Source organism: Esox lucius, chromosome 10 (genome assembly GCF_011004845.1).
Source record: "Esox lucius isolate fEsoLuc1 chromosome 10, fEsoLuc1.pri, whole genome shotgun sequence".
Lineage (NCBI taxonomy): Eukaryota > Metazoa > Chordata > Actinopteri > Esociformes > Esocidae > Esox > Esox lucius.
This window is the reverse complement of record NC_047578.1, coordinates 25,441,691-25,469,099: the sequence shown is the minus strand read 5'-3', so window position 1 is coordinate 25,469,099 and position 27,409 is coordinate 25,441,691. Positions and strand designations below refer to the sequence as shown.

General features: G+C 42.7%; 1 protein-coding gene across 3 annotated transcripts in view; it reads right to left on the bottom strand.

The window, feature by feature from the left end:
- LOC105012781 (RNA-binding motif, single-stranded-interacting protein 3) overlaps positions 1-27,409 on the bottom strand; it is a 287,542-nt gene that overhangs the window by 124,100 nt on the left and 136,033 nt on the right. For all 3 annotated transcript variants that reach the window (XM_020050281.3, XM_020050282.3, XM_013135681.3), the window contains one exon: positions 12,555-12,712. In XM_020050281.3, coding sequence (XP_019905840.1) covers positions 12,555-12,712 — 158 coding nt within the window. The remainder of the gene's footprint in view (positions 1-12,554; positions 12,713-27,409) is intronic.

Below are 27,409 nucleotides of genomic sequence, written 5' to 3'. Positions count from 1 at the left end.
GTAACGGGAAAAGACATGACCTTGTTTAAGTATTACACATTACACTGGCTTTACAAATAAGCGTAGGCATGAAGTCACTCACATATTGCGTTTCTTTAATAAGATCCCCACAACACAATAAAAGGATACATTGATATACCAGACAACGGTTTCACAATTGTAAAATAAGACAATACAACCAAACACTCTCTGTGTGGAAGGGAGATTGAAGTGATCATGTCTCTGTACAACACCGTGTGTCTGAGTATTTTAGATTTGTATGCACATTTCTTTTTTCCAGTAACTTAATGCTACACCATGCATCACACCATGCACTTAATGTCAATGGCAACAGCAAACCATTACATTCCTCAATGGTTAACAATGATAAAGTCTAGGAAATTGTAGGCAGAAAGATTTAAAAACATAACAGTGTTGTGAATGTTCTTGGATGTCAGTAATTATTAGCATTAGAGTTGGCTATTCAACTAAATTCTCTAAACTACTCAAATCTCTAACCTTCTATTCAATATAACTGTAGTGAGCCACGAATGCTCTCTTGATAACCATTATCACTGTTGGGAAAAGAGACATAGCAGGAGATAACATATCAGGAATGTCTACTGCCACTCCATTTCTCTCCTATTAATCAAAGAACTGTTACAATTCTCTATGGCAAAAAAAGAACTGGGATGTACCATGTTTAGACAAAAGGATGACTGCGTCAGGAAGCTGTGTGTGTTGGTGCTTGCTTGCGTGTGAGCCTGTGTATGCGTGTGTCCTGAGTGTGTGAGTGTGTGTGTTTGCCTGTGTGCGCTTGGCAGCGTGTTCGTGTGTGAAGGAAATAGAGCTTTTCTCTGAGTACATAAGGAAGTGTGGAGTTTCCTGGCCCATATTTCACCCGCGGGGGATAATTGTGCCATTTCTCAATGCACAGTGGTGACTCTATTTACTGCCCGTTGTGGTGGGCTGGGTGGTGGTTACCAACTGATGAGCACAAAGAGGAAAAATACAGTCTGACACTCAGATTTGTGGATACCAATCAGACCGTTGTCGTGATGAGATAGAGGCACAAGGTAATTTAACTAATTTGACTGTCTCAAAATTGTACCTTTTCCCAGTTGGTCTGGGTTAAAGTAAGTTCACTAGAAAGATTATTCCTATTAGGGATCAAAAGACAGGTACCTCAATAAGCCTTGAGTATTTCTAATGACATAGAAACATACCGGGTTACTTTTGTGTGTCTTTTAAAGAATATCAACATAATCAGAGAGGCAGAGAGTGTCCACCAAATATGAAAACAAAACATGGTTGGTTCATGTTTTTGGTCAGTCCACTAACATAGTACATTTCGGAAAGAGTAATTTAAAATAAAAAAAGACTTATTTGAGGTTCAGTGATAAAAAAGCACATGTTCAACTGAATAAAAAAAACAAGTTTACTCATCTCAGTGGGTAAACTTTTTTTTACAGAAGCCAAAGAAACAGGATTGACTCTAACAGGTGTGACCGTTCTACCTCTGGCCGGAACTTGGGAGGCAGCAGCAGCCTTGTGTGCAAGAGAATCAGACACAACGGAGAACACTTAGGCAGTTAACGGCCTCTCTCCCCCTCCACCTCAAAACAGTTGTCTGCCATATTGGTGGGAGGCAGCGCACGGGAGAATAAGGGCAAGAGGACATGGACAGTCGGGATTCCACTTACGAGGCGCACGACCAGGAGAATCGAGGCGTTACGTTTACAGAGCATATTTTCATAGAATGTGGGGCCTGCCAATGTCGAAGGATAGGATGAAGTTGTTAGTTTCATTTTTCCTGTTTAAGTTCCAGTTAGCCTATTTTTGTTAATTTACTGCACGGCCTGTTCCCTCGTTCCGCCGTATGTTGGTGTTATTCCTTTACCGAAAGAAAGAATATAGACTCAAAGCTGACTCTGGACTCCCAGCTTGTTGTTTTTCCCACTGTCCCTCTCTGAAGAAAAGGCTGTATTACACAGGGTTAAGGTATGTTAAAATGTGGAAGAGGCGGTGAAGTGCACATCTGTCAACCCCACATGCTCAGTTTCCACCACAGAACAAAAGAAAGACTACAACCAGCTCATCAGGTTTAAATAATTAGCATTAATGAAGGAATATATATTGAATTTTTTGACCTTTCCTAATTTTCTACAGTTACATTTGTTCTAATGAACTTGCCTCCTTGCAGCAATTCCCAGTAAGCACAGCAGGGTCTAAGATCAAGATGTGTCCTCTGAAGCATATCTAGCCAAGCCAATCTGCTTCTTATAACACCATTTGCCCAACCAGGAAATAAGTGCCAGCCCCTATTAATTTGAAGGAGAATTAATTCACTGGCCAACAACCACAATTGAGTTGCAGGCACCTGACCTAGCACAAGAGTGCAAGAGTCAGTGCTAAAGTGCAACAAGGCAATACAACCCTAGTCAGACACATTTTAAATTCATGTTTCAGTCAATTAGCAGATGCTCTCATCCAGAGAAACTCTGTTAGTGCACTTATCTTAACTTAGCAAGGTGGGACAACCACAAATCCCAGTCAACAACATTTTACTGAGGGCTATATTTCAAGCTATACATTGAATGGAGTTACACATTCACCAATTATAAAGTGTATACTGTAAATGCTTTGCCAATTGTTGTGCTTTTCTTCAATATCTTTGCATTTGTATGTGTGTACAGTAGCCTCATTCTGGGAAAACAGTTGAAAAAGATTCCTATTGGCATTGAGTTAGGAAAATATCTCATTATAACTTTGTTTGTGTCCACTGGGACCAGGAGACAGTCGTCTTATGGATGCCAACTCATCACTGCTCGTCTCATTAAATGTTAAAGATGGTTCATCAATGCATCTTTGTGGTCCAAAAATACCCCACAAAAATGCCTGGGGAGGGGGATGAAACGAAAAGGTAGAATCAGGCAGCCAGCCCATCATGAAGAATATTGGTAATAAACAGAGAAGACAAGGAGAGGCTGTATGTGTGTGTTGGTGTGTATGCCTGCGTCCATGCATGTGTGTATATGCATGGACACCATGCTAGCGGCTTCTCTTCCAGGACTAGTTGGTGAGGCTTTGATGTGACAGAGCCAGTCCTTATGAAGCCCGGGTTTAACACTAGTGATGTAGCTTTAAAAGAGCATGTCTTGACTAATCCTATTTTTCAGTCTCTACTGAACCTAGTCAGTTTTACCAGAGTCCTTCACTCTACACCCGTCTCCATTTTTGTATCTCTATTTGTCTCACACTTTCTGTCTTTATCCCTGTTCCATTCTCTCTCTAGCCCTCTTTATATATTTTCTCACAATCTATCTCCATCTTTTTTTCTCCTCTATGCCTCTCTCTGTTTCTCTTCTTTCCTGTATCTCTCTAAAGGGAGCTCATACAAAATCCATGCCAATCATAATCCAATAGAGCAAAAGAGATGATGATAGGAAGAAAGGAAACAACCGCCCCAGAAATAATACATGGTTTTATAGGAAGTGTGATGCTTGTGAAAAGAGTACAAATGGAGGCAACCGTAAATGATGTTATTCCATCGAACGTTTTCTGGACATTGAGATGAGATGTGGAGACTCAACCCCAGCTTGTTCTTAACTGCACCTTCTGCTTTCTGGGCGGAGGTGCAGGCCTGGTGACATGAAATTGGATCTTTTGAACATCTGAGTCTCAGTTTTCCTCACAGGGTGAAATGACCCAGGCGTATTTCATTTCCGCCAGAGTGCTGCTGGGGGTGAATCGGTCTTTATGTGGGGATGGAGTATAAGACAGAGCCAGTACACATTACTGGGATGGCCTTGAGGAAGTGAGGGGGACTGGCAGACCACCCAAGCATGGTGCTGTTGTCCTCCCTTGTGCCTCTCTAAACTTAGGCCCCGGCTGTCTCGCGTGGATGTTTGCTACAGTGTTTGTGAGAAGTGGTGTGACATGTGGATCGGAAACCGCTTCCGGCAGTTTCCGCCCGATGTCTGTTTCCCTACCTCCTTTGCACCAGCTGACCACATTAACACATGTGCTAAGCGGATTGAGTCCCAGTCACATTCCCTCCTCATCTACCACCCCTGCATGTCTGATGAGTGTTCTGATTGGCCCTACAGCCTTTTGAGAGGAGGGCTTTAAAATGAAGTGATCCTGCTTTGGCCCACAGAGGCACATTTGTGGCACCGGCTGTTTGGTGTCTGTGTCAGTTTAGTTCCCTAAGGCAAATTATCGTCCCCCTTGTTGCCAATAGAACATAATGAGCTGGGAGGAAAATATGGTCTACCCCTTTTTGTAATTCTCTGCTTATTTTGTCTGAATTGTAGGTGGAGGATAATGAAATAGACTTTTACGTGCTACCCCAACAATTGGCAAGACCACATGTTTTTACATGGTCTGTTTGTTTATGTAATTCCCTGTTTGAAGGCAATATAGGAGACAGGTGTCACTGTTGCACACACATTTTGAATAGAAAGGTAGAGATAGTGTTAAACATATTCATTATATTTAAAAAGATTGTAATTGACCCTGCAGTTATGCAATTTATGGCACCGTTTGTATTTCATTAAAGGAAAAAAAAGAATGAAAGGATAACCCCCCACCCCTTCATTCAAAAGGTGAAATGTGGATACAAATGTAGGTTGTGATAAGGGAAATTGTTTATAAATCTACATTTTGGGGACGGGTAAAGGTTTCAAAAGTTACAAGGACTCATATTTATTCATATTAGTATAAGGAGCAGCAACACAGTGTGAGAGTGTGAGAGAGAAAGACAGAGAGAAAGACTGAAAACAGCAAAAGAAAAAGTGAGAGAGCAATTGATTGATGGAGTGTCACATCAAGGTATTACGGCTGCCTTGGAATCCAGCGCCATGTTCAAGGTTGACCCTCAAGCTTGTCCGACCCCTGTAAAGAGTTCAATAGGGGGACAGGGGTCAAGCCAAAGCTAGTGCAGGGGGATTTAAAGGACCAGGGGACCAATAGGACCAATCTTCCTCTCCGACGACCCAACAAGGTCATACAAAGAGACACAATTGTGTTCCAAATGTCACCATATTCCCTTTGGAGTGCCCTATTTTCGACCAGTGTCCGTAGTTATAGAGAGAGACTATGAAGGGAGTGGTGATGAGACAGACAGGCAGGGCCTGTGTTCTGCTGAACCGATCCGCTCTATCCTGATGGACACCTGGCAGGGGGGAGAGCCGCTGCTCACTCGAGTAGCACTGTTTGAAAATCAATCATGCTTCGCACTCCTGAGCTGAGCTTGTGTACTGTGGAAGGACTGCCCTTTGAAGATACCCCCACAGCATGGGCACTGCACTGGTTCTGCACAAGGATGATGCAGTTGTCGGTTAAGCTCTTCTGGACCTTCTTCAGTCAGGTGAAACTGCATTTTTTTTGCTGTTGTTGTACAGGTCTTAGCTCTTTGGCCCTCAGTCTCCGGTCCCACCAAATGTCACTTATTTCCAGCATGGAAGATAACGAGTGAATTTTGTGTTTCTGTTTGATCATTAGGATCCCAATTTGGTATCCCAGTCATCAAAATGATAACTGAGGCTGTAAAGTTCCACACACTCATTACTTTGAATGGTGAGCAATATGTTTGATTATCCTATCCACTAGTATGTGCCGTTATACTCTTAATCTTTTAGGAAAAATATTGATCATTTCTGAAATGTGTAATTTTGGTAGATTCCCTTGAAGTACAGAACAGTACATACCATATCTTGCATAATAACTATTTAGCTCATTACCTGTGTTATTTTAGACAGCTTTTTGCTCATACAGCATCCAGCTACACTGATTCCCAGAGCTGGCAGGATAAAATATCTTTCCAGATCAAGGCAGTTAACTGTTGCAGTAAAGGGGTTCCCAGTCAGCTAACCTTGTTTTATATGGAAATAGGAAGAGACCCAGGGAACAGACACATAGGTGTTCAGGGCCCTGGACTATGTTTTTTTTAAGCTGGTAAGGGAGTAGAGGAGGTGGTAAGGGGAGGAGCAAGACTAAAAGGTATTCTATTCTCCAGGGGTGGCGGCGATGTCTTCAAGGTGGCTTCCGGGTGGTGGTTTGACAGGAATAATTGTGGGTGGCCTCTGCACTGTTCCTCCCCTGGCAGTTTTCCTCCTTTGTAGTGCTCCCTGGAGCTGTGGTAGTGCTGCATTGAGGGCACCACGGCATGCCACATATCGTTTGCCTTTTCCTGCGTGTCCCCTGAGCAGCTGCTGGGGAGCCTCTTTATACCTCCCCGGACGAGGTCCCGATAGGGTGCAGCTGTGCAGGGGTGGGGCTGGCTCTGCTTGCTGCCTCTGGAACGTTCCGGAAGCTGCCAGCTTTCTTTGGTGACGTTGGTGTGATGCTGATGCAACAGGCGGGGGAGCGTTCATCACAATATACAGAATATATGCATTACATCTATGCATTATTATTATCATTTTGTTTGTGTTTATCTGGTATTTTACCAGGTGTGAAATGACAACTAATTTGCCATCTTCAATGACAGCCTGGTCAAAGACAATGCACAAAATAACAATTATGGTAAAAAATAAATACAAATTAATACTGTATACAAGGGAAGAGACAGATATCAAATCACAGTAAATGCAGCAGAATACAGTTAGCTAGATTTGGGGCAGAGTACTTGGTCGGAGAGATCCCAATTTGACCGGAGCGGAGACCGTTATTTGAGGGGGCCAGAACACTCTCACAAGTACTGCTCCAGTACCTCTCTGAGTAGCGCTTACTTTACATGGTCAGGGCATGCTCATCCCAGCACACATTTTTAAGACTGGGTGTTACTTAGCTTGTTGCTTAACCTATCATGGAGTTTACTAAATACTTCAAAAAAGAAACCGATAAAACCCACAGGTGCAGAATAAAGGTAACTTACAGGAATGAGGAGAACCAAGAACAGGATAGGGAGTGCGCAGATGTAGTAACCACAACTAAAGAATCATTGTAGAATACGTGCGCATGCTCGTTTCTATGGACAGAAATTTTGCATTATGTTATTATTTCATTTCATGTCAATTTTATATTTTATTTTTTACATACACATTTTTTAAATCCAATATGTGCATTCTATGGGTAAAATGTTGTTTAAACATTCTGAACACAACATACAATAGTGTATCGCAAATACTACACTATTTCGTTGTCGTATAAGCTAATAATATAGCCTAGAACTACTTGTCTGAACGTAAGCTATATTGTTTTGTTAAAAGATAGATAAATAGACTATTTGAACTGATGTTTTCTAATAGGCCTATACTGTGTATTTATCCCTTCATATAGTTAATAAACACAAGCTAGCCTTACTTAAAATAGTGGCATATGGCTTGGGTATATATCTTCATTTAAACGAATATTCGACATGCATAATCATACAATTGAAAGATTATGTTTTAATTATGACTGAATAAAAAATTGATCGAATTTGGAGTGGGAATTATTTTGCCAGAGAGCGAAGAGCGGTTTTGAACAGAATGAGATTTGGAGAGGTGGAGCAGAGCATCAACTCCGCTCACATATTCTGATTTGAGAGGATTCAACAGGTGTCAATACTGGATAGAAGGTCAACTAGTTTGTTTTTAAGGAGTAAAGTGTCAAAGAAGTGTGAAGCTCAGGGGCCTTTTGCTATTTATTCCAGTGTTTGACAATGGCAAACTGAAATGCCTGTCAACCACAGGGTTTAGGAGTGACCAGAGCTAGATGTCTTTCAAAGTGCATTTATCTACAAGGGATCATTGAGTCTGGCATGGTGTATATACCCAGGCCAAAGTGTTGAGTGTTGAAGGTACCAATGCAAATGGCACTGTGGTAAATTACATCTAATTTGTTGATGGCGGCAAGCCTTTAGACTATGTGACCATAGCCAAAAACTGTCAGAATGGCTTATTTTTACAATTGCATAGCTGGCTGCATGGGTGAAGGATGCATATTTGATATACAATATTCAGTAGAATTCTTGAAATGAATGCATTGGAAATGTATTATAAATATTGCTCGTTGTCGATAGTACTTTGTCAAATTGCAATTGGGTGTTTTAGCCAATACTTTCTTGGCTCAGTTCAAGAAGCTCCATCAACTGAACTGAGGCTGGACAAAACATCATCACAACCAAGCTTGGGTTGCATTTCCACCATAGGATGTTGTTGGTTATCTGGGAGCTGGCTATTTGTCACATTTAAGGGGCTCTGACTGACTAGCCTCCAATAGCAGTGTTTCTTCCTGGTTGAGTTATTGTCTCTCTGGTATTCCTTGACCCCTGTCCTCCCTCTAAAGCTGACCTGAGAATGATGTAGTGCAGGGGATGTCCTTGTCAACCCAGAATCTGTCTTGGGACAAAAATAACACGTTTGCACACACACACAAATTCTCTCGGTGCTCACACTCAAACAAACTGGCACGCACACACGAGGTGTCCGAATGTATGTCTGACAAGCAGTGCTGGTGAGAGACAAGAGCCAATCATCAAATTGGAACAAACTGCATCAAACTGATCTCCACCCAAACGGACCACAAGAAGGAAAGGAAAAAGAAAAAGAAAGAAGGGGGAGAGTGAGTGAGAATAAGAGCAGGAGGGAGAGAAAAATCCAATGACAGAAAACTAGTGAAAGAACAGGAAATAGATAAAAGAAGAATAAGAGAAAGAAAGAAAGAGAGAATGAGAGAGCGCAAAAAATAGTCCACTACATACGTGGAGTGCTTTTAATGGAGTGGGAGAGAAAATGGCAGTGAGCTTGTGTGTCTAATAGAGCCGTACACAGGCCAGCGTACAGTATAGGTGTTTCCCACTAGTACAGTATGACCATTCCTTCAGGCGTCAGCGTACCAAAGTAGATCCTGTTTGTCCATCACTGTCTTACAACCTGCCAAGCCGACATGCCAGACATTTCTGTCCGACACACACAAATGAACACATCTCGTCCTTGCCGCTTTCTCCACACTAGTCTGGACGCTAGGAAACCAGAGGGAGGGAGTGTCACAGCAGCTGGATAGGAAGGGAGAGGGAGCCTTGAGGGCTTGAGTTCCTCATGTCAATCTTTCTTTAGGCTGCCGATACTATAATGGAAAGAATGGAGCCTCCCGGTGGAGTGGGCGGGTTGGCTCTTCTGAGCTGTATAGTGGGAAGCGCAGAGGGTGTGCCTCTGAAAAACCAAGCTGTCATGACGCCATGTGTACAGTAATGGGAGAAGTGGGGGGGGGTGTTCATTTATCCTGAATAATGCAGTAGATTGCCTGGGGGCATATCAGCCAGTGCAGCAACCACTCTGCAAATCGATGTTGTGGAGCGTTCAGACGTTTTGTATACCGCTAGTATGACCGAAGCAAATGACCCTGTACATTCTACAGCACAAAGCTCAGGGCAACTGAAGTTGATGTTGAATCCTGTGATGGAGTGGCGATGTAAGACAGAATAAGAGTAAGGTCAAAGGGAATTTATGTTTTCTGTTCCCGGAATAGCCATAGCATTTGGTTGACAGTGTGTAGTTAGGGGGTAGTTGTTTGGCCTGGACATTCCCAACTGTTGCCTCACCACCTCAGGTTAAGCGGTGCGATCTCGACCCATTCTGACGGACGCGTGGTGGAGTTGGTCAACGGGGACAGAAGAAGAGAGAGACGGAAAGAGGGAGCAGAAAGAGAACTGATCGACACCAGAGGCAGGCCTGAGTCGGGCTGGAAGTGTAGGTTGAAGCGTGGACCGGACAGGGTGTCCATGACAGAGCCGAGGGGCAGGGCCAACTGGGGTGTCTTGTCTCACACTTCATCCCATTGGCAGTCCGTTGAAAAGGAGCCTGTGGGATCAGGAACGCTCCGGCTTGTGTAAACAGAAGGGGCCTCCGAGAGTCATTAGAGGGTAATGTGGCGCTTCGGATCACAGAGGCTCAGTGGAACAGGTGGTGCCAGAGGTCACCCTCTTCCTCTCTCATGGATGGAGCTCCAACCCCTCCCTCGCAATCCTCCCTCCGTCCCTTGCCACACATGGGAAAGGTTATTTGGACAATTGGCGGTGATTAGCTCTTGATTTGGGTTTCTCTCTGTTTGATCAGACAGAAGAAAGCAGCTTGACAGCTGTCGGCGGTTCGCGGCTAAAATTGGGTGCGGGGAACAAAAAGGGCGGAAGAGAGGGAGGTGGGGGGTGGAGCTGCGTGGACCTTTCCATCTCAGCTTTTTGAGTTATGGACTTGGCCCACTGGAAGGGAGAACGTAAGCTCGAATGCCCCTGTTATTCCAGGTGCGGTCCATGAGTTTGGCTCCAGAGAGCCTTGTAAAAAGTGCTCTTTGCTCAAAAGAACCCGCCGGAGGGTTCCGCCTATCAACCTCTCCTGGGTGGTGGACTGCAAACAAGGAGAAAAAAATCTGTCTAACTCCAACTGCCTGGTAGTGAAACGGCTCATAAAGTCTGGTGTTGCCCAAGAGGGCTCAGGGGTTAGCATTGGCTGCACACTCCATAGTTTACCCTTGGCCCCCTGCCCCACCTGCCAAGCCTGGTCCAGGCATTTTTTTCTCACGGTAACGGCTGTTCCATCCAGGCCTCTCTCTCACGTTGGGTGTTCTGCCAAAACCCCCTCGTCTGGCTGTTTCTCTAGACCCATATATCAGGCTGATGGTCTTGAAGAGCTTCAAATCCGGCCAAATGAATAAAACACAGATTAAGCACAATCTCAAATCCAACTAATTGCTCTACCAACTGCTTTCGGTGTGTATAATTAGTAATTGTCGGTATTGATTCTCTTGTCCTTTCTCTTGTCCGTTGAGGAAGTTGGAACAGTTCAGCGTGAATACTTGTGGGAGACTGTACGTTGCTGTGTCGCTACAGTTGCAGCTCATTTTCATATGGGAGTGGACACAGCGGTTTGAAAGAACTTTGAGCCGTCCAAACATTGCTCAGGCAGCGTGTAGCGACGTCCAATCGCCAGCTACGATATGCCACACTCTCAAGAATGCGTCAGTTGCCGGCACTGTGTTTGCTTTAGAGATACAGGGTGACTGTGTTCTGGGAGGACTGTTTCACAGTGAACATAACCCCGTGATTCCTGGCTAGGGAACAGCTCACCACAAGGACTTATAATGATCTCAGAAAGGAAAAGGCTGCCTTCAGACAAACCCATGATACAGATGAGGAAAAACAGCTTGGGCAGTTTATGGGTGATTGAAGAAAAAAAAACATAGGCTCTGCTGAGGCTCATTTTAAAGGTTTCAGTTTAACATGAGGCCCTCAGGGACTTGACAAGGCGACGACCCAAGGGAGGAGGCCACTGTGGTGCAGTGGAGCGGGGTGGTTGCGGTGGGTATGGCGGAGGTGTAGGTTCAGCAGACCGCAGCGGGGAAAACACTGGAGGGGGACCCAGAGGTCACAGACTGCAGCGCCAGGTGACCTTTGTGAAAATTGGCCTGGCTGTCTGCGCTTGAAACAGTGGCTGGCTTATTAAAGTTTCATTGGCATTGGATTTTCATTGGCACAGCAGACCTCAGGCAACCTTGAGGGCATTTTGCAAAAGACAGGAGAGTAATGCTAAGGGAAGAGAGAGCGGGAGAAAGCAAGGTGAAGTGAAGCACCCATTAGGGGACAGATAACATTCCACGTCCAGTGTTCAAAAGGCAAAGTGTGGGAAACTGTAGGATTTAAATCCACAAATGTGCCTTTACTTAAGCTCTGACAAGCCATTTTGAGAAAAGTATGGTTTCGAATTCAAGTTCATATTGAATTGAAAATTAAATTGAAACTGTCTACAGAGGAATTTACAAGAGAGGACTATGTGGTTAAGAGATATGCAATTTCAAAACTCTGAGTGTCTCCACTGCCTTATCGTGCTTGCTCTCAAGCTAATGGGATTTTCAATGGGTCAATATCAAGACATGCTGGACATCTGACATAGAGCATTACCAAATCCTGGACAACGTGTTCTGATTTAATAAGATCATTGAATAATTGGCCGCATTTGACTGGGACATTTCTGAAAAGATGGCCAAAAAAGCTTATGCAACAGGCAGACATTGCTTTTCACACTGTATCTCACCAATATGATGTTTAGTCTTCATTAATGATCTTGACCATTTCGTCTCTTAAGACGTGGATGAATTTAATGGAGCTGAACAAAGCTGTTAGTGTGTGAGTGTGTGTTTTGTGTGTGTTTGTGTTACAGCTTGATGAGGTTCTGTTCTTCGGTTCCTGTGGGAGGCAGTCCAATCTAGGCATTATTAGGGCTTTATTGAGCTGTGTGTAGGAGTCTGGTGTGTGGTGTGTGTTCTTATATCTCACTCACACTTGGCAGAGCCTTTCTGATTACCCGTGTCTGTCTATTTGAAACAATCACAGTCTGGAGTTTTTATAAGGGTGTGTACCAGCAGGTGTGCGTGTGTGTCTTAATAAAGTTGTGTGTGTGCGTATGAACAATCAGCTGTGAGTGCTCGTTTATAAAGCTATTTGTGTAGTTAGCCCAGCATGATAACTGTGTGGATGAGCAGTTGCCTGCAGGCGTTTGTGAATGAGCAGGTGTGTGTTAAAATATACATTGCGGGCGTGCGTGTGCCGAACACGTCCGTGTGTGTGTGTGTGTGTGTGTGCACGCCACACGTACGGTTGGCAGAGCTTGATGAGATCCTGGTCCGTGGTCCCGGGGGGCAAGCCTCGGATGTACAGGTTGGTTTTACTCAGTTGCTCCGCTCCGCTGTGACTGCAGCTGTTTGTGCTGGGGCTGGGCGGAGCCATGGGGTGGGGGGGTGGAGCATAGGGCTGCTGCAGGAAAAAAGGAGGGGTTAGGTCTAAACATATATACAAACATAAATTGATGTGAATAACTTAGCGATGCGTCTTGTCTAACAATAGCCATTAGCCTTGAAGCCACACTACATTGAGCATGTACCACAATGCCTTTTCGCATTAAAATACCACTGGTACGATGCAAACATTTACTGTTGTAATTATGTCCTCAATATGGAACCTCTGGGGTTTGTGGTCTGAGGCCAGTATACCAGGGCTAAGGGCTATACTCCCTCAGGCCACTGCTTAAGTGTATCCTTTTGAACTTAATAAAAGACAGTTGGCTTTTTGACCGGCATGGAGTACAGTACTGTTGTGAGGGCAATCGTCACTGCATCCTGTGTAAATTGGTATTATTACAATGGGAAGCCAACCCGGTAGCATTACAGGAGGGGGCATTCTCAAACTGTTTTGACAACCGTCAGGGCGCTATTTTCCTCCCCAGCTTCATACTCTATTCCGATGGCAATGTAACACAACTGGCACCCCTGCAGGAAAGACGGCTTTAAGGAAACCAGCAACCTGCATCCAACTCCCTCTATCAATCTTCATATTTGTGTCTAGAAAGTTCCCCATATCACCAATCGTATCCATCGTTTCATTCCTTCTCTCTTCAGTCTTCAATGCACTGAATCCCTTTGCCCCCCCACTCAACTTATTTTAGCCTCCATCCCCCCCCTCCCCCTATCCACCCCGCTCTTTTCCTTCTCCCTCCATGTGTCTATGTTCCCGTTAGTGTGGATTTATGGTGTGAGAGTCAGGGCTCCCCGCTCACAGCCCATTTATATATCTCTATCTCAGGGACGCTGCGCCCGGTGACAGAGAGGGAACTGGGGCCCTGCGGGCATGGTGGAGAGGGAGGGATGAGAGCCAGGAAGAGAATGGGAAAAAGAGAGACAGAGGTGGACAGTGATGGAGGAAGGGGAGAGAGGGGTAAGGGAAGGAGGAGGGATACCGCTTAAACACCACCAGCGGCTCCGGTTAACCCTTTAGACTCCCTGGAGAGCCAGCGCACTCGGGGATACGGTAGATCTCCTACCATGACATAACACACACACACACGCGGCCCGTGAAGCATGGCTGATTTGATGCGCTATTTTCAGTGTGCACGGGCAGTAGTGTGTCGCCTCCTCCGACAATGAGCTGAGGCCCCTGGAGCGTGAAGGGAGCCCACATCTATCTGTGGGAGGCCAATTATCATGCTGGGCTAACTGGAACCGACGACAGGCCACCACCCTCTCACCAGAGCAGCGTGTCCGCACTGTGTGTTTCATCGCTGCCAAGACATAGCATATTGTGTGGAGAGAGAAAGAGAGGTGGATGTAGATAAGGGTGGGGGGGTTAAAGCGAGAGAGCGATTGAGACAGACAGAGAGACGAATAGTGACAGAGTGACAGAAAGAGAAAATGACAAAGAAAGAAGAAGAAAAAAAGAGGGAGTGAGAAAACCGCAACATAGCTAGAGAGACAGACAAAGAGGGAAGAAAGAGGAAGAGACAAAGGGACCTAGCTGAAGCCCACAAATGTGTGGAGTTTCGTAAACATTAGCTACTGTAAGCACTTATAAACAGTATATACTTTCTTTCACTCGTCATTTCCTAACTATCACTAACTCCAATAAATTGGTTCATCATTCTGGGAAATATCCTACGAATGCTTTTTGAAATGTCTATCACTTAAAGTGGCCTTGTGCATTTTTTTACTCAGACAAAATGAAGATTAAAATCTGTATCTCAACTAAGCTTTGAGCTAGGTTGAATCCCTCTGTGGTACTTCAGATTACCCACACAGATTACCTACGCACAATTTACATGCAAATTCACTGCAGCCCACTGGCGATGCAGTGTTAGTCCTTAGCGTAGGTGAGGTGAAAGAATGCCTCTACTCGCCCGGATATTATAAACCACTGCCTCCCTCCCTCTCCCTTTCTCTCTCTCTCTTTTTCTCCCTGTCTTTCTCTCTTCCTCCCTCCCTCCATCCACTACAGACTTGGCTTGGAATTCATGTCTTTCGCCCTATCGATTTGCTTTCAATTTTAAGGTCAGAAGCTGAAAACCTACACAATGAGCCATAGAGGGTTAACATGGGCCCATTACTTACATGGCTGGGAAAGAGGGACGCTATCCACGGGAAAGAACATGCTCTCAGAAGCCTGGGGATAAGAAATATTCTAGAGTTCCCCGAGGAGCTGTGTGTGTGTCTGTGTGTGTGTGCGTGACTGTGTGTGTGTGTCTGTGTGGTTACGATCAAATCAAGGTTACAGCATGTGTGTTCTGCGGGCAAGTCAGTGTGGTATCGCATCCAGGTGAACAGCCTGTGTACCCTTTTCCCATCCCCCTTTGTGTCTTCACCGATCGAGGTAAATACAGATTTTTTTTCATCTTCCGGAAAGGTCCGTGACTGGTATTTACCATCGCCCCCATTCACCCTGTCAGTGTGTGAGCCACTCGAAACCACAGAAATATATAAACGGCTCTGTCACATGTCTGGCGGATGGGAATTGAATACCTCACTTGACAAAGAGGATCTCAGCAGCCTTGCCTGTCTGTCTGCCGTCGGTAGCAGTAGACTGCAATGACACTTCAAAAAGCTCCAGGTGGTAAAGGAGACAAACCTCCAGTTCCCCCTCCGCTACAGAGGCATGCCGGGGATTTCAATTTGCGCTAGCGGTATTTCAGTGGGGCAAAATGGTTTACACAGGGCCAATTTACCGAGCAAGCCATGCGGGGGGCTCTGCCGGCACTGTGACGTGCTGGAGAATGTTTATGAGTGTATTAACCAAGGATGATAAATCTATCGGATCGCACATAGGCCTGCCACAGGCTGTTCAGTCTATATATATAAATACACAAACACACACACACAGCACATACATTTATTCTGAAGCAAGGCAAGAGTTTGGCTACAGCAACAGAAAAAACAACCAATACAAAACTTAAAACATTTCAATCATACCGCACCACTAGAGTCCTGAATTGAGCCAGTCGCCTGCATTTCTCTGAGGGTGAACCGCAAATAAATCATTCATCGGGTGGAATACATTTTTTTATTTAAACTCGGGTTGACTAACAAATCAGAAAACGTTTCATGTAAAGACACAACGATTAATTATTTGAGAGGTGAAACACAATCACCTAGCATGCAGTGAGAAAGTGGTGAACGGACCGTCCACACCCCCAACATGAGAATCAGAGTAGCATAATAAGGTAGTCTACTCAGCAATAATACTTTTCTAGACTACTTTTTAGCTCACGTGACAATGTCTCGCTAACGGTCAATAGAACTAGAGAAATAAAAGGAAAGCTCATACAAAGCGAATGAATCATCATGCATAAGGGTTGTACGAGAAATATCACTGGTTTGGAATATTTTGTTCTCATTTGTGAATAAGAAGTAATAAAAGCACTGAGTCGGTAGATCATGCACTGCTCACAAAAAGTGGAACCAAATAGTCATGAGCATACTATACATAGCATTGTAGCATTAAGTCGTTCAAAGAAGCAGGTCTGTAAAACAAATAAGTGCAGGAGAGTTAGGAAGGACACATTAATTAGGTTTGGAACCATGAATGAATGTGTCTTTTTGTGGGTTTGTCTTTAGGAACTAAACCTATGTGTATCGAGTTGTGGAGAATAAACTGTCCTTCGGTTGGCTGTTGCGGGTGCTTGTCGGGAACACATGCCTACACGGTCAGGGTGCGCCTGCAACAAAAGGACCCATGCAGGAATCTACGCTCCACCAATATTTTACGGACAACCACCCAACCTTACAAACATTATTTCCACACAGGGTTGCTTGCAGAATGAACAGACTGACTAGCAGATATGCACAAAGAGGGATTCAGGGTGCAGAACTTTGTAGGACAAGGGTCGGGCTCAGTTCCATTTCAATTCCACATGTACCTCACTGAAGATAATGTCTGCACTAGCTGCTATGTCTGCAATCAAAATGGAATTTCGCCCAACTCAGAAGGGGCCAGTGTTAAAATAGATTATATGGTACAAAGACAGTAGGATACATTAGTCATAATGAGGTCACAGAGAATGTAAGATACATTAGACAGAGTGAAGTCATTGAGACAGTAGGCTATGTGTTATTATGGGGTTACAGAGACAGTAACACACATTAGTTAGTATGAGGTCACAGAGACCATAACACAAATTAGTTAGTATGAGGTCACAGAGACCATAATACAAATTCGTTAGTATGAGGTCACAGAGACCATAACACACATTTGTTAGTATGAGGTCACAGAGACTGCAACACACATTATTTAGTATGAGGTCACAGAGACCGTAACAGACGTTAGTTAGTATGAGTTCTCAGAGACAGTAGGACACATTGGTTAATATGAGGTTACAGATACAGTGGGATACATTAGTTAGTATGAGGTCACAGAAACAGTATAATACATTAGTTGTTATAAAGCCACAATGTAAGTGAGGCCTGTGTTCTCCCACTCTACCTCCCCCCTGTGAGCAGATGAAAGGCCCCGTGCTGTAGCTGGTAATTGGGTCTGATTCATAGAGGTCCACAGCGGCAGTCACTGAGCCGGCTGAGGACTGGCCGAGGGCCAACCACACTGCAGCCATGGTGTCAATATCAGAGCGCCAGCCAGCACCTCTCCAAGGAAGCTATCACACTGTTGGCGTGTTTGTGTGCATATGTGTGGGCGGGATGTAAATGAGTTAGTGTGTGTGTATAGGTGTGAGTTTAGGTGTGTGTGTGTGTGTGATTGAGTGAGTGGATGGGAGGATGATCATGCAAGCGTAAATTAGATGCCTAATCTTAACTTGAGCCAGGCTAACACAGCATGAAAATAATCCTACAGCAACTGGACCTTTGACGTGCATTATGATCCATGAAAGAGGCTGATACATTTTGTGTCAGAAGAGATTAGGTGTAAAAGCCTACTCAGACTTTAAATACAGCAAAAATGTGCATCTGTTACTGTGCAGAAAAACCCGGCAACAAAAGAATAATCAAATGAAGATACACCACCTTTGAAAAAAACTATGTGAAGACCCAGCTGTACTACGAAATACAAGCAATTAATTTGTGCAGCAAATCTTAGTTAAGACTTGAAAAACAAGCAAAGAACTCATCATAGAAAAATTGCCGTTTCTGGAACGCTAGTTCTATATCTTAGCATAACGGAAATGAATTATTCTGAAATCGATTGTAATGATCCATCTAGATTGCAAAGCCATGTCTGTCATTACCCTCTTCAAATGGGATGACAACAGAGCTCCAGACTGCAACCAATGCAAAAGTTTTTCTTGGCTTTTCGAGTAACATTTTTAATTGGTCCTTCAAATAAAAAAAATTGTTAAATGGTAATGAGAATCATCTTGTACTGATATCAAACTCTCTACTAGTGTGTGTGTGTGGTGTACTGGTGGTTCATTTCTGAACGGCTCTTTCTGGTGAATATTGGGAACTGAATCGCATAAGTGGAAGAAGCCTTTTATTTGCTCATTCAACAATTATTAGTTGAATGAGCAAAACATTGCATAAAAAAATATTGCATAAAATACAAACAGTGTAGAAAGTGTTACGTAAGGTCAGTATGCTCTATGCATTTCACAATCTAACATCATTCTAGCTGATGAGTCAGCTCTTTTAGGTGAACGGAGCCAGAAGAACTGACTCACCAAAAAAACTCGGAATGCAGTGTATCCGATTCTTCGTTTCTCTCTCATTCACCACTCCTCCTGACAAGTGTCTGTGTCACAAAAACTTCCAGTAGGTTTGTCAAACAGGTAAGGCCACTACTACCCCATGTAATGTGAATTCTCTAAATGAAGCAGAAAAAGAGGCAGAACAGTAGTGCAAACCGAACGAGTGAGGATACCTAGATCATGTCGAAATTCAACAACCCTGTATTATGCCAAGCTCAAATCAGACATAACTCTCAATCCAAATTACCTAAGGACACTTAACTTATTGGAATCATAGCAGATAATATAAAAGATATAGCAAAGATCAAGTGGTCTCGTTCCCCAGTATATACAGACAGACATCTCCCCCCAAAGGATGTTAGACACACACCAGTCAATAGCCTTACTACGTATTAATGTGCAATTAGTGAATCATTTGTTATTTTTAGAAATGTTGTGCAGTTCACAAACTACACGCTGATCACCCTCGCAGGCAGCTGTCAAGCAAAACACTTCAATCTAATGATTTTGACAACAGCTTCAACCAGACCTTGTTTAAAATTAAGATATATTTGTTTTTGTGTGTCTCTGTGTATGTACATCATTTAAACCACACATTTACAAGTCTAAAATATGTCAGCAAAAGCCTCCAATTCAGAACAACATGCTTGTATTTAGAACCTTGACTTGGGCTTTGAGTTCACTGTTTGCCAGCAGTGAGTCATGGGGATGCTCTAGGCGTTATCGACTCAAAGATGAAATCAGTCGAAATATTTTTTCTTCTCACTAAACGACTCAAAGATCCCAGTCAGTAAAACTGGGAACTTCCCATAAATAGTACTTACTGTCTACATTGGAATTTTCATGCCAAAGGACAAGGCATTTACTAACTGTAAGATTATAATATCTAAGATTTACCCTAATGTTCACTACAAGGTTGTTGCTGAAAATTTGAATGTGTTCTTAGCTTACTTACCTGGTAAAATAACAGTACCTAAATCCTAACACTAGTAGCCTAATCATATATGTTAAGGATAGCAGTGGAAAAATACAATCTAATGGAATTCTTACTGAATTAATCTTTATGTATGGAAATACATTTATATTTAATAATAATAATAATATGCCTAATATCTATTTAACTCTATTTATTATGCAATAATAATGTTTGGGATTTTGACTAAATCACGTGTAATGCAGTCAAAACTCTATGTTCAGTCAAAACTCTGTGTTCAGTCAAAACTCTATGTTCAGTCAAAACTCTGTGTTCAGTCAGAGCTCTGTGTTCAGTCAAAGCTCTGTGTTCAGTCAAAACTCTGAAATCAGCCAGTGCCACAAACTGAAAGATTCAGTTGCAAACAGTCCACCAGTCCTTTAACATAACTTCAACAAAACCAAAATTACTACTACGTGCCAGCCCAGCAAATACTTTCGATGGATTTAAGTATAATGATACCTATAAGTATATTAACAATAAGTTGGATCATTCACTGTCATTCCAGAACCATATCAGCCACCTCCAGTCTGAAATCAAATCCAGAATTGGCTTCTTATTTCACAACAAAGCATCTTTGATCCATGTTGCAAAATGACCATCCTGCCAGTCCTGGACTTCAGCAATTGCAATTTACAGGCTTGGCGTAATATTCAACTCAATAAATGACATGTAGTTTAACTCCAGCGTGATCCAGTTCATCACTGGTGCCAGCTCCAACACTCACCGTTGTGATCTTTACACTCTGGTAAACTGGCCCTCACTGCGCACACAACGCCAGACTCACTGGTACCATATATCTACAAATCCATCTTAGGCAAATCCCCTCTTTACTTCAGCTTGCTCCTCAATATCATCTTATCTAACAGAATGCTGTGCTCTGGTAGATACTCCACATGGGTCATCCCTAAAGTCAACATCTCCTTTGGTCATCATTCTTTTTAGTTCCCTGCTCCCAGTGAGTGTACTGAATTGTAAAAGACTCTCAAACTTTACATTTTCATCACGCCTTATTAGTTCAAAATCAAACTGTCTGAGGTGCTATCTGATCACTCCACCTGCTAAGCACCTAACTCAATTGTTGTTTTGTCTTTGGTCGAGGCATCAGTGGTATTGGCTTACCTGGTTAAATAAAGGTCAGATAAAATAAAAATGCTTTGTTTCCAAGCCAAAAGATAGCATTGTCCCCTCCACTAAGACCCACACCCACTTTGTGTATGCTTGAGTAAACCCATAGCCAGATGAGCAAATCGGAAATTATCTTCCACTGCCCTAGGGACAGATACTAAAGCCAATGTCTCCTATTAGGGCACTAGACAGACAGAGAAGTCTCTATGGAGGAGAGGGAAACAGAAATCAAGAGAGTGGCGCCTCCTCCCTACATCCTGTTGGACTTCTTCCGGTTTGCCTGGGGGGGCCTTGCTGAGAAACAAAACAAAAACTGACTTAAGACCCAAGCAGCACAGCAGAGCTAAAGTCACTGAGGAAGCCGGGTTATTTTTAAACACACTGATTGGTCCATCTAAGGTTTCTGTCTGTCTGTGGGCGCAGAAGATGGAGCGCCAGGCTTTAGTGGAGGAGACAGAGCTGGATATTGTGTTCTCCATATCAGAGAACACGTGTATTTTCACAGAAACCAAAGGGTTTTAAATATATTTTGCCCTGTCCCCCTAGGGAAGGATAGTATGAATAAGCATGTCTCTGAATGTCTCTGAGTCGGAAGAGGTGGACCTTCTTAATAAGACTGAGTATATTGCGTGTTTACAACATGGAAGTAACTGATAAGTAAAAGTGATATCATCAGTTGGCATATTTCATGACGATTACTCTTGTATAATGAAAAGCACTTTACACATGAAATAAAAAAATATAGAGACATTATTTCTGGGCATGTGTGTACCAGATAGTTACATTACTACATTGCAAAGTGGAGCAAGCCATTTGCTGTTGAGCGTGAACCTACGTAACCACTCCAGTACTGTCAACTGTCAACAGCTTCTTGGATACTCATAAACCCCCATTCAAACAGACATTAACAGTCAACTAGTGTTTAAGGGGCATTTAAAGGCTTGTTAGCTTGGCTGTTGAAAACTGCTGAAAACATGAAAGAACACCAACATTTTGGTTGGGGGATAAGTAAAACGCCAGAGAGCGCTACGATGACCCAAGCCAAATTAGAACTCGACAGACGTAAATATTTAGGCTGATTTGTGATCTTCATGGTTACTGCTGGCTGGGCTCTGGTGGGCGTGGGAGGAGAGAGTCTGCCTAGAAAAAATGTCCCAGAATTCTACTGTCTCTCTAAAACTGAGAAAAGCAAATTCTCCCCAGAGCCATGGGTTTCGAGAGTTGGGCCAACTTTACAACATTTGAATAACATTCAGTCTTTTTGTTAATGTGGTGCTAATATGGCAACCAAATCATTTTGAAGTGGCATGTAAATGCATTATAAAGTCAGAAACCTCAAGGTTTGCATCTGTAAATATATAACTCAGATTTTCCCTGAGCGTTCTGCCTCTTTAACCTCCCGTTGTTAAGAAACCGCAACAACGACCAATCATATTACTGCAAAAACAATAAGCAAAACAAATTGGCTACCGGTTATGGCAATTTAGATTTTCATTCCCATGCAATTACTTCCAATTGAAATTGACTATATATTGAACAGTTGGGTTTATTGAATTGGTTTATTCAATTAACTAACGGTTACCATACCTCAGATGCACACTGCAGTATTCTGATATATTGTGACTGATAGGATACTGTACGATTCTCCACAGAATACAGAACTCTACTTGCTATGAAGTAGAGTTGCAGTGTTGCTGGGAGCGCAGGGATCCTCTTACTCCCTACCTCTCTGTCTCCCTCTCTTAGTCCCATCTCTCTCTCCCCTCCCTCTATCTCTCTCACAGCACCCCCCCCCCCCACAACCCTCTTTCTCTTCCCACTCATATATTTCAATTGAATTCCTCACAGGAAGCCCAAAACACAGGTGTGGGTTGTGGCGCGGCCCATTCCTGTGCACACTTTGTGGGGTCCCCAACAAGCAGAAAGTTTCTTTGTCCCCCACTGCATAAATGATGCTGTGTAACTGCAGATACACTGCGGCGCACCTTCAGTACACTGCAGTTTTTCTGCAATTACTGCATCTAAAATATCTCAGTTGACTAGAGTTACTCTACATGTAGTAGTGTTCCAATATGACCATGTTTTTTTCATAAGCTTACCTATTGGGAGCCTCCCTCCGAAGATTTTTTGTTTTGTCATTAAGACCGATATAGGATCTAGTTCTAGGACTTTCTTAAATGCCTGCTACTCATCTGTGACCTCTCTCCTCTCCTTCGGTTGCTTTCTCTCTAACCCTCGCTTTCTGTCTGTCTCTCCCCCCCCCACCAGACGTCTGTCTGCTAATCCAGTCACGCACATGATCCTGGCAACCTGCCTACCCTGCGCAACAGCAGTCCCACTGAGCACAAACCCACACACACAATGCTGTCCCACACAACAATGTTCAGGCACGTGAGCATATACACAGGCCAGAAGATGTCCTCTTCAGAACATAACTCAATCTGCAAAAAAAATGCCTACTCCATCATGTGCACACTGTGGGGAATCCATCAAATGGTACCTAAATGCTCATCACCATTACAGTTTTTCCTTGACAAAAAGAAAACTGTGCACATGCACAATTTAGTATTATCAGTGGGCTAATCAATAAAATTCTAAAACTTTCACTAAATAAATTTCCATTTACAGTGCCCTCACCATATAATGACATCCTTGGTAAAAACAACCAAAACATTTAAAAACTTTCATTGCTGTTTATCAATTTGTTTTTACACTCAAAGTATGGGAAATCTAACCTTTTAGCAAAAGTGAATTCTTAATCAATCAATGACTCTTAAATGTGTTTCACAATTATTGGCGCCCCTGCAATTCATGTTTTGTCTGCCCTCCTCTTTCAAACATAAAAGCATAGTCTTCTCCTGTAATGTTGGATTCGTTTTGAGAGGGGGAAGTGTTACAGCAGGTATATAGAGTAACTTAAAGAACTCATTGCATATGCTTCTACCTGGAATCCTCTGTGAAGTGTTATACCAACATAACTTAAAGCTGCATTTCCACTGCAAGAACTTTACCCAGGAACAAGGGACCTTTCAAGGAAATCACTGCATTTCCACTGCAGGCACCAGGGTCTAAATTAAGTATCGGTACTTAATTTTACCACCAGAAAAGTCCCTGCTCGGGGGGTAGTACTTTCCCAAAGTCCGAGGCTTTGGGGGGTGGGGCTAGCCGTGCAGAACGTTTCTGAATTGGAGCAGAGGCAAACAGCAAGGAGACGCAGCCCACGGGTTAATTGCATTGAGCAATACTTTTTGTTACACAGTTTTATAAAACATATCAGGAGACTTTTAATATATGCATTATTTTGTGGTAATCATAAAAGTTGCTACCTTGGTCAGGAATTAATGTCCTAGCTATATATTTACATGTATTCTGGGGCGCATAATCTGTTGCATGGTAATGTCAATCATCCAACTAATGTTGTTAGGATATTGTTTCAAGTGTGTTTTTGTTTTCAATTCTAAATCCTTAGGCTTTTTTCCTTAGGCTGCACATGCATACATTTCAACTATTCAAGCATCCAATATCAATCACACTTACACAATATATGTTCTATTCCTGTCTCCAACAATTCATTATTTGTGTAAAATAATTTTGTTTTACGCTAACGTGAAATTAAAAAAGCTACCAACTCTGTGATTACCCAGATAGTGCCTTCTGAAGCATATCTAGATTTGGTGCAAGTTGGCTAGTTAAATGCTCATTCAACATTTCCTTGGAGCTCCTAATTTAATTTTAACTCATTACTAATTTCAGCATGTGATTGGTCTCCAAACCGTGGAGAAATGTTGCGTGATGGCGTGAATCTGTCTCAGTCATCTCACGGTCAATCTCCTCAATAGTTTGTAAAATCCAATGATATCACGATCAAGAGCAGCACAGCTTGAATCTCCTCCATGGTTACTGTGCTTTTACAGTGTCGCTTTAAATGGCGTACAGTGCATACATCAGTGTGAGAACATATATCAGGTGACTAATTTCTCCAATCTTTGCAGGTCTTTAGACAGTGGAAACACACAACAATGGGCTGAAGGAACTTTTCAGTTCCTTGAAAAGTAGTTCCTGGGACTAAAAGTTCTGGGTCTTTTGGTTTGTCACCAGCTAACATGATAAGTGGTGTGTACTGTAACTGTAACTGTTATTGGAATCCAGCAACAGGATATCCTGTTATATAACAAGTTAAATTGTTACTCATCCGACAGAGACATATGACCTTACGTCGGGGATAGCTTCTATCACAAAATCAGATTTCATACTGACTACTTAATCATCAGGTTACAAGTTACTCAGTTCTGATGTGTGCTAGTCTTACTACCATGCTGGTGCACACACACTCACCACCTTTTTTGGTGGACAAACTTTTTTCTACAAGAAAAAGCCTACTAGCAGAAAAACAGACTTGGAATGTGATTTTTCCGGACCCCCGTTTAATAAGACAAACATGAAAATTCAGCCACATCTGATACGCAGAAGTTTCTGCCTAATGCTCTTTGTTGCAATAAAATGTAGCTAATGCTAATGTGTGAGTTTGTTTATGCAGTGATTTTTGTGTAACAACATCAGTGCAAATGCATCTAGATAGTTAACGATCTTAGTATGGTAACAATAATATATAACAGAATACTCGCCCTTATTTGTTTTGTTTTTTATGTTTTGAAATGATGGTAGCTAGGTTTAGCAAAATTAATGTAAACTTTGCTAATGTTAAAGATTTCACCTAAGTTCTGTTGCCTATCATTTACACTTTACTATACTGGCTACCTAGCAAACTACATGAACATGCGTGTTACACCAGTAGCTTATGTTGAGTCTTATGTTAATTAGCTAACGTTATTTGAATGTGATAGCTAGTGTAACTTTAACAAGTTTATTTGTTTACTGTTAATTTAGTCGGCTAACTAGCAAAAAACTTGACTTAACGTTCATTCTTGCACGTTACTTATACCAAGGCTGGTCATATTCTAAGCATGACGCAGTAGCAGAATACTCTGCCAGTAATAAGGTTGTTTGGTTTTCTATTATCATGTTTCTACACCACCATGATAACAGGGTTTCTATTTTGAAACCCCTTTTCATTGCAGATGGCTACACCACAGTAAAGTTAAAGTTACAGAAAAGCTTTGCATTATTCATAAATTGTAACAGGAAAGAAACCTGACAAAGTAAAATTGTATCTGATTTGGGAAGCTATTTAGTTAATTATTTATATCTACATTAAATTATGTTTGCTATTACATAAAATGTTAACAGTAAAATACTTTTTTTTTACCAGAAATATATATCGGCCCCAAATATCGGTCCTTGGTCTCCTTGATCACTAATAATCGGTATCGGAATCAACCCTGAAAATACCATATTGATCAACCCCTAGTAGGTACTAATACAATGTAACCCATTGATACTGCACTTGCGCTATCTTGACGCGGCTCTCTCTGAGCGAGAGAGTTGAGTGCATAAAAGGAAAGTCCAACAATGACTTCAAGTGATTTATGATATCTACCTTTATTGTCCATTAATATATCCCCATTCCTCAACATAAATAACTTTTGGATCCCACTAGTAGCCAACGGTTCTGTCCAGCTCCACTGGTTGCAGGCAGACGATCTAGGCCTGACCTGGGCAAAGGAGAGTTATTGCTGCTATGCAGAGTCCGATTGGAGGAGAGGGGCTGGCTCCCAATAGCCAATTTGTTCAGCTATTCCTCAGCCGAACACATTTATGTCTCTCTCGTAGAAGGTCAACAGTGCTCAAATAAATAAATAAGGGGGTAATTGGCGGCGACAAAGCTCGAAAGGCCTCCACCGCCCTGCGCAGGAATGAATACACACTGACATATGGGGGAGGCACACCCACAAAATATGCTGTCACAAACAGGCAGGCACATACTCAAACACAGATGGGCATCGACATACACACACTGAAAACACACACAAATACACACAATTCCATGAACAAGGATGGACAAGGAGCCAGACAGCCCACCAGATGTATGAATCAGAAGCATCATGTCGTCATCTTTTTCCCCTTGGGGAGAGGAAGCTCAGCGGCTGGGCAGTTGGAGTCTATGGAGCAGGATGGAACTGGGCCGACATTCTGCTAAGTTTCTCATTGATGAAACAACTTAACTTGCACAGTTTTCTTTTCCCAAAAACAATACGTTAGGAACAGAAAGTATCTTAAGCTTTGTAGACTTCATCCTTTGCTAAAGTACATGTTAGAATGCGCAATACTGACAAATACAATATTGCCAGCTCGAGCTTACCCTCTGCCCACCTCCTTTCCAGGTTCTGTGCACTCGGATTCACTAGCCTCTCATTTGAAACAATAGCTTTTGAGCAATCTTGGTTTGGTAATAAAAATCTTTATTTCTACTTTAAAAAGGCATATAGAGTAATGTATATAGAGTAATGTATGTGTGAAACAGTACACCATGTTCATCCAGCTACTTCCACTGCCTGCCTCATAACAGAATAAGCTTTAAGCCAGATCAACTCCCTTATCAAGCATTCCTAACAGCCTCTATGCTATGGCACTGTGTGTGGCTATACAAACCACAATTAATCTTAATCTGTTTGTGTGTGAGTGATGAATTGAATGTGTGTGTATCCTTCTATCTGTCTGTGTTTGTATGGTGTGTGTGTCTAATGTATTCGGTCTTGTATTGTTTGTGTGATCTACAGTACGTCTGTGAACATATATGGACCCGAGGTCCCAACAAAGTTATTAAAACCAGAAATATTGATCCCCACAAAAAAAATTGGGAAGGTCCCAACAAGAACAAATGGCTTAGGGGTTTGTTTTAGTTTAAAACTACAATTGCCCATAGTGTTCAAATTGGGGTTCCTTGGAGTTTTAGGGATTACTAGTAATAGGCATAGTGGTTGGGAGTGGGTGC